The sequence below is a fragment of the Phocoena sinus genome, chromosome 3, assembly GCF_008692025.1.
Source record: "Phocoena sinus isolate mPhoSin1 chromosome 3, mPhoSin1.pri, whole genome shotgun sequence".
NCBI lineage: Eukaryota > Metazoa > Chordata > Mammalia > Artiodactyla > Phocoenidae > Phocoena > Phocoena sinus.
In genome coordinates this window covers 48252567-48265039 of record NC_045765.1, presented here as the reverse complement: position 1 = coordinate 48265039, position 12473 = coordinate 48252567, and the positions used below count along the sequence as shown (strand labels likewise).

General features: G+C 41.9%; 1 protein-coding gene across 2 annotated transcripts in view; it reads left to right on the top strand.

Moving 5' to 3' along the window:
• The window catches only part of STK32A (serine/threonine kinase 32A), a 115991-nt gene extending 105991 nt beyond the window's left edge, over positions 1-10000 (top strand). The window contains exons 10-12 of one of the 2 annotated variants that reach the window (XM_032628596.1): positions 341-469; positions 6543-6607; positions 7000-10000. In XM_032628596.1, coding sequence (XP_032484487.1) covers positions 341-469; positions 6543-6607; positions 7000-7090 — 285 coding nt within the window. In that variant the 3' untranslated portion in view covers positions 7091-10000. The remainder of the gene's footprint in view (positions 1-340; positions 470-6542; positions 6608-6999) is intronic. The other variant, XM_032628597.1, reaches the window with a different exon arrangement.
• Positions 10001-12473: the final 2473 nt, after the last annotated feature.

Genomic DNA, 12473 nt, shown 5'->3' with positions numbered 1-12473 from the left:
GGTCTGGTTGGGGGGAACCGGGAATCAACTCAGGTGATTCTGATCTACCCTTGAACCCACTTCAAGAAACAGCCCCAAAGGCAAACTTTAGAAAAATAATTATAATAGGATTTCCTTTCTAACTCATGGAAGGCTCCTTGGGAGTTTAGAAAAATATACAAAATCAAAGAACATGAAAAGCAAGGCTGGCAAGAAGTTATTTCAAACTTCAAGTGCAACTCCGAGCTGGTTATTCTTGGACTGCTCCTGCAGGAGGGAGTGTTATTCTCCTTATCCGGTTGGGTCTAGTTTTAGAAAAATACAGGTATCTAAGGAGTGAGTCAACCCGTCTTCCTTGCAGAAAGGCAGGCTGAATTGCGACCCCACCTTTGAGCTCGAAGAAATGATTTTGGAGTCCAAGCCTCTTCACAAGAAAAAAAAGCGCCTGGCCAAGAAGGAGAAGGAAACGAGGAAATGTGATTCCTCTCAGGTAAGCAGTCCCCTCAGACCCAGGGTCGTGGGAATCTTCATGGCAGCTGCAATTCGTTGGAGAGCTTCTGGTGGGCGGCCATCCCACAAGAACTGGCTGCTTCATGAATGTGAGGCGGAGATGAACACCCCAGCTTCTGAAAGGGCAGCCTTGGGGGTCCCGGCAGCAACATTTCACAGGTGGACTTCCTCCCTAGGTTTCTGCCATTAACTTGATTCCCTTACTGCCCTCTCCCAGCTCTCAATTCAAACTTTGCAATCTCCTGGGAGAAAATCTAATTGGCCAAGCCTAAGTCAGGTGACCATCCCTAAAATGATGGAAATGGGCTGGTTCTAAAGTACACACATGGCTGTTTTGGGCCACACTCCAAGGACTCACTGGGAGCAGCAGACCCTAGACGGGGGTGTCTGTTCTTTGCCAGACCCAGAATTTTATGATATCAGGGTCTAGCAGAAGTAAGGAGTATCTATTCACAGAAAAGATAGAACTCTTATACGGGTGAGCACTATTGCTGGAATTCAGGCTGAGTCAAATTAATTTTGTAACTAACTGTATTATCCTCTGTCAGAGTTCAAGGTCAGATTTCAATACGGTAACCTGCAGGGACTCAGTAGGATTTTATACGTGTGGTTCTGCGTATTATAATGATGGTAAAGTAACAAACATTCATTTTGCCTCTAATGGCCATCCATTCATCCACCCGTCACCCTAGCCACTCAACTAATGGTCGTGCATTCTTCCATCCCTGCATCTCTCCATCCCTCCATTCCTCCATCTCTCCACCCCTCCATCCCTCCCCCTATCCAATTGTTTAGGCTATTTTTATTGAATCCCTATTATCTGCCACATTCTGTGCTCAACGCTGGAGAGAGATATAGATGAGATATTATTCCTGCATTCACTGACATCCCTGTTCTCAAAGATTGCATAGTCTTGTGGTGAAAACAGCTCTTCAAACAAATAAGTATCTTCAATGTCCCTAATTTCTCTAGTCCTCAGGGGCTACTATACCCTTTAACGGTCAGTTAACCAAAGTCCACATCCTGTTTGTCCACAGAACTGGCCTCTTACCAGATTCCCATCCTTAAGTGTTTTCTAGGGCCCTCCAAGGAATGCTTAGCTATCCCACAAACCCATCTTGCTTCTTGCTTTTTACTTCACCCATCTTCCTCCTAATGATCTGTTCTTCTTCATATCATAACCAACCAGCTTCTCCAGGCCAGCTCCTTCCTTTGTACCTAGAAAGCTTGTCTATGCAGGCTCCTCTGTTAACAGACCCCCAAATGTAGCCAAGTACAGGACATCATCTTCATTACAAGTTTTCTAAAGTTTTAGAGAAGACAGCAATCTGTGAGTAACTTTTGCCATGCCTTCCATGCTCTATATGATCTGTCTACTTCCCCCGCCCCAACCCTTGTACTATGCCATTCTTGACCTTCAGATATTTCTGCTTTCTTAATGTAGATATCTACAGCTATAAAGTTCCCTCTGAGCACTGCCTTTCTCTGCATCTCTTAAGTTTTGGCATGTTGTATTTTTGTTTTCATTCACCTCAAAATATTTCCTAATTCTTGTGATTTATTTTTTGACACATCGGTTGCTTAAGAATGTGTTGTTTAATTTCCACGTTTGTGAATTTTCCAGTTGTTCTTCTGTTTTTGATTTCTAGCTTCATTCATTGTGGTCAGAGAAAATATTTTGTATGATTTTAATCTTTTTAAGTCTATTGAGACCTGTTTTGTGGCCTAACATATGGTTTCCTTTGACTATCTGAGCATACCTAAAATAGTTGTTTTAGGGTCTCTGTCTAGTAAGTCCAATGTCTGGGCTTCCTCAGGGATGATTTATGTCAGTTTATTTGGTTTCTTTGAATGGGCCATACTTTCTTGTTTCTTTGTACACCTTGTGGTATTTTTGTTGAAAACTTGCTAGTTGACTATTACAATCCAGTAACTCCAGAAATCAGATTCTCCCCTTCCTTCTCTAGGGTTTGCTGTTTTTTGATTGTTGAAGGCTGTACTTGCATCTTTGAGTGACTTTTACAAACTATTCTGCAAAAAGACTATTCCTTGTCATGCATCACCACTGCTGTCTCTTGTTTTGTTAGCTTGTGTTCAGATAATATTTTGAAAGAGATTTCCTTAAACACCAGGACCATTTTTAAGTTGCTTTTTTCCTGATTCAGTGTTTGTCTGGTTGCTATAAACCTTTGCTTGCTTTCCAGAGTTCTGACAGTGTTGGCCCTAACAGTTTCTGTTTGTTTTTCTGATGTTTCTGTTGAGGGTTGGGGGTTTGGAGGCTGCCTGTGCCATCATTTTGCTCTAGTTTCTCCTAATCTTATAGCCTCCATTTAAAAATAAAAAGGATTTTGTTTCAAAACAAAGAGTAGCCTTCCCTCAAAGAAGAATCAGAAAGATGGTGAATCTCAAAGTAGCACTTTATCTCTATTCAAGGATTTTAAAATGTGAGCGTCAATTTTAGCAGCTCCTTACATTATCATCATGCTTGTTCATTCATTCAGCTGAATCTGGGGGTGTGGCCTGGGCATCAGGATGTTCTTCAGGTGATTCAGGTATGCAGTGACTGTTATCATCTACAGCTGTAGAATGCAGGCTGTGATTAAATAAAGTAAAAGCGCTAAAGTTTTCCTTTCCCCCCTGTATCTCTGTTTCCTCATTTATAAAATGGAGTTGGTATTGCTACCTACTTCATAGACTGTTCTGAGTCAATTAGTACATGTCTGCCAAAATGCTAGCCGTTGTTAGAGAAGATGTGGTACATATACACGATGGAATATTACTCAGCCATAAAAAAGAATGAAATAATGCCATCTGCAGCAACATGGATGGACCTAGAGATTATCATACTAAGTAAAGTAAGTCAGAAAGAGAAAGACATACTATATGATATCACTTATATGTGGAATCTAAAATATGACACAAATGAACTTATCTACAAAACAGAAACAGACTCACAGAGAACAGACCTGTGGCTGCTAAGGGGGAGACGGAGTGGGGGAGGGATGGATTGGGAGTTTGGGATTGACATATACACACTACTACATCTAAAATAGATAACTAATAAGGACCTACTGTATAACACAGGGAACTCTGCTCAATATTCTGTAATAACCTAAATGGGAAAAGAAATTTGAAAAAGAATAGCTATATGTATAACTGAATCACTTTGCTGTACACCCGAAACTAACACAACGTTGTAAATCAACTATAGTCCAGTATAAAATAAAAATTAAAAAACAGAAACAAAAAAAATTAAAGTGCTAACCCTAAAAAAAAAAAAGTTAGCCATTTTTTATGTTTTACTTTTCCACTCGACTTCCTGACTTCTAACTCCATTCTTTTCCATGACTCTGGTTTATGCTCACGTAGATGCCTCTGTTGTTTCTTTGCATCCAGGATGTTCTCCACTGACCCTCTCTGCTCATCAGCCCCTTTAAAGTAAAGAACCAAAAAGACTGACACACACCCAGTCTGCCTGCTATGGAAGCAAATGACCTAAGTCCTCTTTTTCTGCCTCCTGAGATTTCCACCTGCTCTAAGCCCTTCAGATATTTCTGATGCCATCTCTACTTACACCAGTCTAATCTCTGTTTGCTCTGTCATCCCTGAGAAGCACATTCTAACATTTTTTAATCAGTAGTTCTCTTCTCAACCACATAAGACTCATTCGTTCCTCCATTCTGTTTGCTCCCCACTCCTCTCCCTCATACTCTGCCTACTGCTGTTGAGTTGTCCATGTAGCTGCACTTCTTAAACTTTTCCAACTAAAGCAGAGGAAAAAGAACATGTGGCACATGAGCCCTTAGGGCCAGGGTGGGCCTCATAGGGCCTGCAGTGCCGTATCACAAACTCATCTGAGTGTGCACTTTACATCTTTGTTTAAATAAAACAGAGTTATATGACAGAGAAAAGAACTTGAGTGAACTTCTGCATTTTAGTGATTATAATCTTGATTTTTAATGTTAAAATATTTTAAAATGTTAATATTTCAAATATCTTCATGTTAAACTTTATATAACATTTTGTATGTTTATGTATTTATTTATGTTTATATTATACATATATTTTTATGTCTATAATATAAACACATACATAATACGTACATATAGAAATATGTATATGTATATGTATAAAATACAAACATATATAAAACATAAACATGTTTATCCAAACATATAAAGTATTATATAAATGTGTTAAGACGTTATGTAATATTTTATATATTTTTATGTAATATTTAAATGTTAAAAATATTTGTTCTACAATCTTGGGGTAAAGCTGCTGCTCCAAGGAGCTCTATCAGATCATGTTTATCCCATAGCTTCATGTCCCCTACTACTGATACTGGAAACCCCCAGCATTACAGGTACCCCAACTTGAGGATAAGAGTGAGGTGTAGCAGAATCTCTTTTCTCTCCTTTGTTTTGCTTCCCCCCACCCCTTCTCTGAAAATTTCCTCTCCTTTTTATAGTTTACTCTCCCAACACTTAATTATTTGTTCAGGAAAGGTAAAAAAAAAAAACAACTCTCTAGTACTTGAAGACTTAGTATTTTCTAATTCCTAGATTTAAAAACAAAATGAATGAATGATATTTTTTCCTTCAAGAAGAATATTTGTCATCAGAAGTAATTTGGAAGTATTTTGTTACAGACTTTTAAAACATTTGATCTGGGGCTGATACTATACTGGGCCTGGTGATGGTCATTTCTTTGAGGTTAAATTTTCTGATTATGTTGGAAACGTCATCTAGAGATACTGACAGCCAGACAGTGAAGCAGCAAAGCAAATGCTTTGCAAATCTGTGAGAAAGTCACAACTGAAGAAGGCTGCTCACCACAACTGAAGTATAATCAGCCCCAGTGCAGTTGAGGGGAACAGTCAATCCGAATTCAGCGTGACGGCATGTTTGTAGGCTACTCATTAAATCCAAGCAAAACTGTTGTTGAACCCAAGTTTGTGTGCCTGACACACAGTGAGGTCAAACAAACGGAAATGTTTGAGTTTAGAGCAGAGAAAGGTTTATTGCAGGGGTCAAGCAAGGTGAAAGGGGAGGAGGGGATGGGCTCAAAAGACCCAAACTCCCCGATGGCTTTCAGACAAGGGTTTTTTAAAGACAGTGTTAGGAGAGAGGGTCCTAGGATGCGTGTTCAGCTCATGGACCTTCTTCTGATTGGTTGGTGGCGAGGGAACAGGGTGATGTTTTGAGAATCTCAACCCTCTGGTTCCAACCAGCCTGGAGTCTACGTGCTCTGGTCAGCATTTAGTCACCATCCCCCCACTTGGCTGGGGGGGTCTGAGTTTCTACAGAACAACTCAAAGATATGCATCAGATTGTTATCCAGTTCCCTTCAGGAGGAAATGGGAGTCCTGTGATTCTATTGTCCTAATAATTAACTGCTTCAGTGCTCTTTGGAACTTGGGAAAGGCCTAGGAGACTAAAGCCTTTTTTCTCTACAAAGAAAAACGGGGGCACAGAGGGACTTTTGTACCTGGGAAGGCCCCGCAGGGTCCTGCTCAGTTTCAGTCTCCCCTTCTCTTTGAATCCTGAGGGGGACAGGGGCAGGACAGAAAAGGGAATAAAGTTTTGGACCGAGAGATTAATCATAAACTTGGCAGGGGAACTCAGTTTTAGGGGGACTTGGTTTCAGAACCTCCAAACCTTTTACATGAGGGCCAGGAGATGAGAAGCAAATAGGTGACCAGCTTAATAAACCCTTGTGCCCATCTGCCTTGAAGCTGTGGTTTCTTGGGCTAAATGGCTGAAAGACATCAAGCTCATAAACCATAACCCAGGTCTTCTTTGCTGCCTCATTGTGGGGAGCAGAGAGTTGATGTATTTTTCCCCGTTTCTTTCCTATATGCTCCTCTATTAATTTCATTGTGGTCTCACTCCTGCTACAAACTCTCAGATAGCATCTATTTTGAGGACACATTGGTCCTCCTCGATTTGGGCCACTCAGTTAACGGACACTCAGTAGGTTATTGGCTACTTGAGGATCTTCACTGGTCTGCTAACTATACCTCTATTTTTTTTCCAACATTCACCCGGAAGATGTGCCTTCTTCAAGAGCACCTTGAATCTGTCCAAAAGGAGTTCATAATTTTCAACAGAGAGAAGTAAGTAACCCCTGGAAGAACAGCAGCTCAGCGAATGATGGAGTGTTTCAGCCAGATTCAACTTGCAAAGATTTAATATAGTTTTAAACATTTTTTCCTTTCTGATTACAAAAATGATGCATATCCATGATAGAAAATCTGGAAAATACAGAAACTTTTTTTTCTTGTAAGAGATTTCAAAAATTGTAATAGGTAAATTAGCTTAGTATCAGGTTTCTGTTGATGGGAAGGGCAGAAGAATGGGGACTTCAACACTTAAAATCAATGATGTTTGTAAGAGTTACCCTGGCTCACGCCTCTTTATAAACTGTTGGGCTTAATGCTATCATTTCAAAAGCTTAAATCTTTTCTTTTTCACTTCAATGAATAAACCCACTTTTTTTCCTTTTAAGAGTCAAAAAGGACTTTAATAAAAGACAAGCCAATCAAGCCTTGGAACAAACCAAAGACCCACAAGAAAAGGATGGCCGGAATAACCCGTGAAGTCCTCAACATCTTCTTGGGACATTTCCACGTCAGGAAGAGCTGACAGAAATTCTCACCTCTCCACACCTCACACACCTTAGAAAATATGAATGAATACCTTTGGAGGGAGGCAGCAGGACCCAGGGAAGAGTCCCCAGGCTCCCGGGAACTAGATTCACCACCGCGTGACCTTGAGCAAGTTACTTACCCCCTTTCTCTGCTTCGGTTTTTTCATCTAAAACGAGAACGTAATACTAGATGAGCCCTATACTGCCTTTTTACTGCCACCGTTCTCCATTCTGTTATTCTAAACCGCCTCTATTTTTATTTTAAAAGGAATATTTGGACGCAGATTTATTTTTTCCACTCCTAATTACACTGTGACAAATGGACATAGCTGGGTGATGGAGTGAATCTCTTCAGAGTTAGAAAACTTCATAAATTGGTCAGAATCCCCAAATCCAACTGAATAGGAGTAAGGAATTCATTCAGGAAGAAATGAGTGGGACCAGATTATAAGTAACACAGATGGATGAGGGCCTTCCAGTGGTGTGCTCAAGTCAGAACACCGTACGTACCAGCTTGTATCAATTGTAAGAGCCACTATGCGCATCTGTCCCAGCACCCCGTACAGTGATGTGAAGTTGAGAGTTGAAATTGGTGATGGTGGAAGTATTTACATCATTGGCAGATGCTACAAATCAGGGCTTTCCACCCTTTCCGGCCCCCACCGCCCACCCGGCCCCGGGGAAGCCAGTTGTGAAATATTAGCACACCACTGGCCTTCTTCTAGAAGCATGTTCCTTGAGAGCTAATTGTCCTCTTAAGACTACCAGAGACCTGTGTCCAGAGAGCATCAGAAAAGAACACTGTCACATTGAAAGCACCTCCACCTTGTAGTACCTGAAGTTGTATCTTATATGGGAGTTACAGTCTGTTAGATTGTGAGGTGAATTTGGAAGATAGTAAAATTTACCCTTGAAAATTTCCTTTAATATACACAACATATGGTGAGTATCTTTTCTTAGAGAAGCCCAACATCATGAGACCCTTCGCTAATGAAACGAGTCATCTTTTTTGGTTCTTTTTTTTTTTTTTGTCTCACTTTTGGCTAATAAAAGATGCACTAAAGTGTTGAACAGATTATACATGCCTTTATAAACTAGAATCACGCGCTTAGAACCGTGGGATGCCCACACATCTGAGAGGTCTAAGACTGACTAAGGGAACAGCAATACTTACTTGTGCTTACGGCAAGAATGGCGGGCAGAATCCCCTATTTAAAATAGTATTGATATTTCACTTTTTCTTTATATTGTATTTATTTATTTGCCAAACACAAAGTTTAATTCACCTAAGTTGGGATGTAACTCTACTCCCCTGATACACAGAAGATCTTTGCAGAAGAACTATTTTTGGCAACTCACAGATGCTGCTGGGTAGAGTCAAGAATAAACAGGGTTGGTGGGGGATTGCTTTAACTGTTGGCCACTCAGATCACCTAAACCTTGTCCTTACTTAGGGAGACTATGGGCCTCAGCAGGGTGGCAGTAAGCTGGCAACAGGGGAGACCAGACAGGTGGAAATGGGCAGAAGTAACAGAGACGGCCGCAAGCTACATAGGACTTCTCCAGAAGGGAAGTCGCACTGGGGCAACTAGACATGGGCAGAAAGCCAGTGCTGAACTTTAATTCAGCACTGATGGTTTTCTCCCCACTGAGCTAATAGGCCCCACATTTCTGACCTTGAAAAGCTGTGAAATAGTGTCTCTCTACTTTAAGAGTAACCATATTTTTGTTAAGAATTAAAAGCCAGCTCTTGTGTTCTGTTTGATTCCTTTTCTCTACATTTCCCCCATATTATATGTCTGTGCTATGTTTTTCTCCAAACACTATAAACTCTGGCTCAATTTCCCAAGGAGGGGGAATGGGTTGACAAGAGCTACAAGGAGGTGACCAGATTCTGCTCCTGGTTGGAAACCAGGAGTGTCAGGGCCATTTGCATGTTTACCAATTTATTTCATTTGTTTCAATTCAAGCCTTGATGTGCTGTCGCCTCATCTCTCCAGTTACCTGATTCTTTCTCTCGCTCTGACCTTATATATATCATCCCAAATGAGAGACTGGGAAACACCCAAGTGCAATGGGATTGGTAGGGTCTCCACTGGGATGGGAGTTAAATCATTTGTGCCATTTCACGTCTATACAGTTTATAATAGGATAGGAACACAATACAACCTCTGTAGGTTGAACCCCTAGTTTTTACTTCCAATGACCTGATTCCACGCCTACAGTACCCTTACGGGCTGTCAAGAACCATGGATGCACTGACTAGAGAGGTAAGATGGATTTCCCGTCCTAATCAGGTTACAGACCCACCACGTAATATTTCAAGTTAGAAAAGAAAAAGCATTGTATCCATCGGTACAGAACGGCTGATTTTAAACACCTCCCACCACTGGACATTTTGAGTGTTAGGACAAAAATGTTTTCCAAAAAATAGAAGAATTCTTAAATCCTTACCATAGACTTCATAACATAATAGCTTTTCCAGACTGGATTGATGAATAAATAACTGGGGAGAAGGAGTGGGTCATATAGCTAGCAGGGGCCAGTGTTGCTGCTTTGGGCTGACACAGTAATGCTAAGGCTTTAATTCTTCAAGGGCTGAATGAAAAGGCATGAAAAGCAGTGAACTGTTTCAGTATCCAGTTGTCCCTGCATTCTGTCGACACAAATTCCTGTTTCCTAGAAACCGTGCCTGTGATTACCGTTTCCTACAATCTCAGTGTGTCTGATATTCAACACTGATGTGAAAAATCCAAACACAGTTCACAAACTGTGCTGTTGTGAACAGGTAGCCCTTGGATGGGAAAATCTGTGCTTCTGCTGAGCTGTAGCATATGTACTGTCAGTGTGCCTGTGTGTATTAAAATGTCTTCTGTACACCATAAGCCACTTCCTTCTTTGTCAGCTGTGTGTGTGTGTGTGTGTGTGTGTGTGTGTAATCGTTTCCCCTAGGGGTAGGGTCAAAGTCACCTGGTCTTACTTCCATTTCCTGCTGTGAGGAATGTCCTTTACTAGAGACAAGCTGGTGTTAGAGATGATGTTCTAGAACTATGGAATGTTAGAGATGGTGTTCTAACCCTCTGGCACTGTACCTATGAAATGCAGCGCAATCTAGCTGCTCCACATATGTAGAAACCGAAAACCTGACTCCTCCAGTATTCACACCTAAGGAGGCACAGCCCAGTATTCTGGATTTTGCCTTTCACTATGACCTTTAGGCCATGGAGAGTCCCTGCACCTCTTTTTTTTCAGCACTCTCCCTTCTTACCTCTCCACATCTTTGTCCGGTTCCACATACCCAAGCAGCAGGTGGATGGTCCAAGGCCCATATCCCGGGACAGGAAGGTTAACAGACAGCTCTGAACTCTTGGAGCCAGAAGCAACTCCTGCCTCAGGGGAGAATCAAGGGGCCTTCCAATCACCTCTCAGACCCACAACAGCTTAGCAGCCACAGGCTAACTGGTTCCCGGGATAGGTTCTCCTAAGTCTTGTGGGCTCTGCAGTCCTGCATGCAGAGTACTCTTGTCCAGGTCATGTGAAGTGTGCTGTCTTGTTCTCAGCGTCCACCGATCACAAGACCTTCCACCGATCCACCGATCACTCAGCGTCCACCGATCACTAGACCTTCCATTCTGAGGAATGCCAGCCTTAAGGATGCCACCTCATTCCTGCAGGCTGCTTTGGCCCTTTCATCCCATCTCCTACTCATGGTTGGTGTTCTCCTTGTGATAGCTTGATGGTAACGGAGTTGATTCCAGAAAGTTCTTCCAAACCAGAGGGACCTTGTTATTCCTATTCAGCGTTCTCATTCCCCACCTGGTGGATGTGACTCGACCCTGAATACCTCCAGTCCGCAGAGGTGTGAAAGTCAATGTGTGAATTGCACTAACTTAAAAAAAACAAAAAAAACTGCTTCATCCCTTTTAGAGCCCTGCAGGCTGAGATCATTTTAAGCACTGACCCTGCCCTTTACACCCAAGCTTATCCTAAGCAGAGCTCAGCTGCTGCCATGGTCCTGAGCAGGGAGAGGTGTTTCACCGGTCCGGAGTTCAAGCCCCCAAATGCGACTGTGGGCGAAAGCTTCTTAATCATCAAACCTTGAACGTCAAACTGAAATAATTCCTTATACGCTCAGAGTAGCTTCTGACGTGGTTTCACCTGGGCGTTCATCACACTTAAAAGCAATTCACCAGGAATTACCATCCCCTGATCCTCTCCCGCACCTGCCCCAGCCTACACACAGATACCGTGCTGAGAAAACAGTCGTGCCCTGCAGGCTTGAGAATGCTGCCGTGGCCACCTGCTGTGTATCTGCCTAGCATCCATGCCCTCCTCTTCTGGGATCACAAATTGATTTTCTTCGAGTTACGGACAGTCCACGTGGTTCAGGTGGCTCAGGGGGCTCAGGGGCCGGGTGTGTTACCAGGTGTGGCCACTCAGTCCCAGTCTCCAGGCCACAGTGCCGAGGGCAATGGTGAACACGTGACCAAGCCGGACCAATCAGAATCCGTCTCCTTGGCTGGCACTATGGAGAGAACCTCTCTCCCCCTGAAATCTCTTAGGCAGGTAAAAAATGCAAACTTGTTGGCGCTGATGGTCAGTTTTGCTCCCACACGGAAAGAGATTTCCTAAGAATGAGGCATTTACTATAAAGGCAAGCAGGGCTAAGAGATGGAGAGAAACAATATTCTCGATCCAGCTATGCTTCAATCTACCCAAATCTATCCCTGAAGTTTTCAGTTACACCAGACTTCAAAAAACCCTTTCCAAAAGTTTTTCTTTGCCTATACACGTCTAACATTTGCAATGAAAAATGCCCTGCATAAATTCTAATTGGATCCAGGAGTGTATCCCCAAAAGGGTTTAGTATAACAGGTTTGGCAGAGCGTAAAAGATGATATAGAAGGTGGACACATTTTGAAAGACATAAAATTTCTCAGAGCTTTTAACTTGATGATATGTACTTTAAATCTCTCAGATTATTATAGTAAACAATACTTTCCCCACACGCGTTAGACACCTTGGGACCAGTCTGCTAAAGAATATACTTTGAAACGTGCTTTGGTTGAATTTTCTCAAAGTCCAAGTTTTTAGAAAGAAGCAGAAAATGCTTTAAGGGGATGACCTAAACAAACAAACAAAAAACCCAAAACAAACAAAACTTTTCAGGATCTGTCCTGTACTCAACTAGATTTTTCCCAAATGGCCTTGTACATTAATGCTAAATTTGATGAACATTAAAAAAAATTAGTTATTCCCCAAAGTTCTAATAATGGTCATCTAACTCTGTGGCCAAAACAAAACCTCAAGCTCAACTGAAAAGACAGAAAACT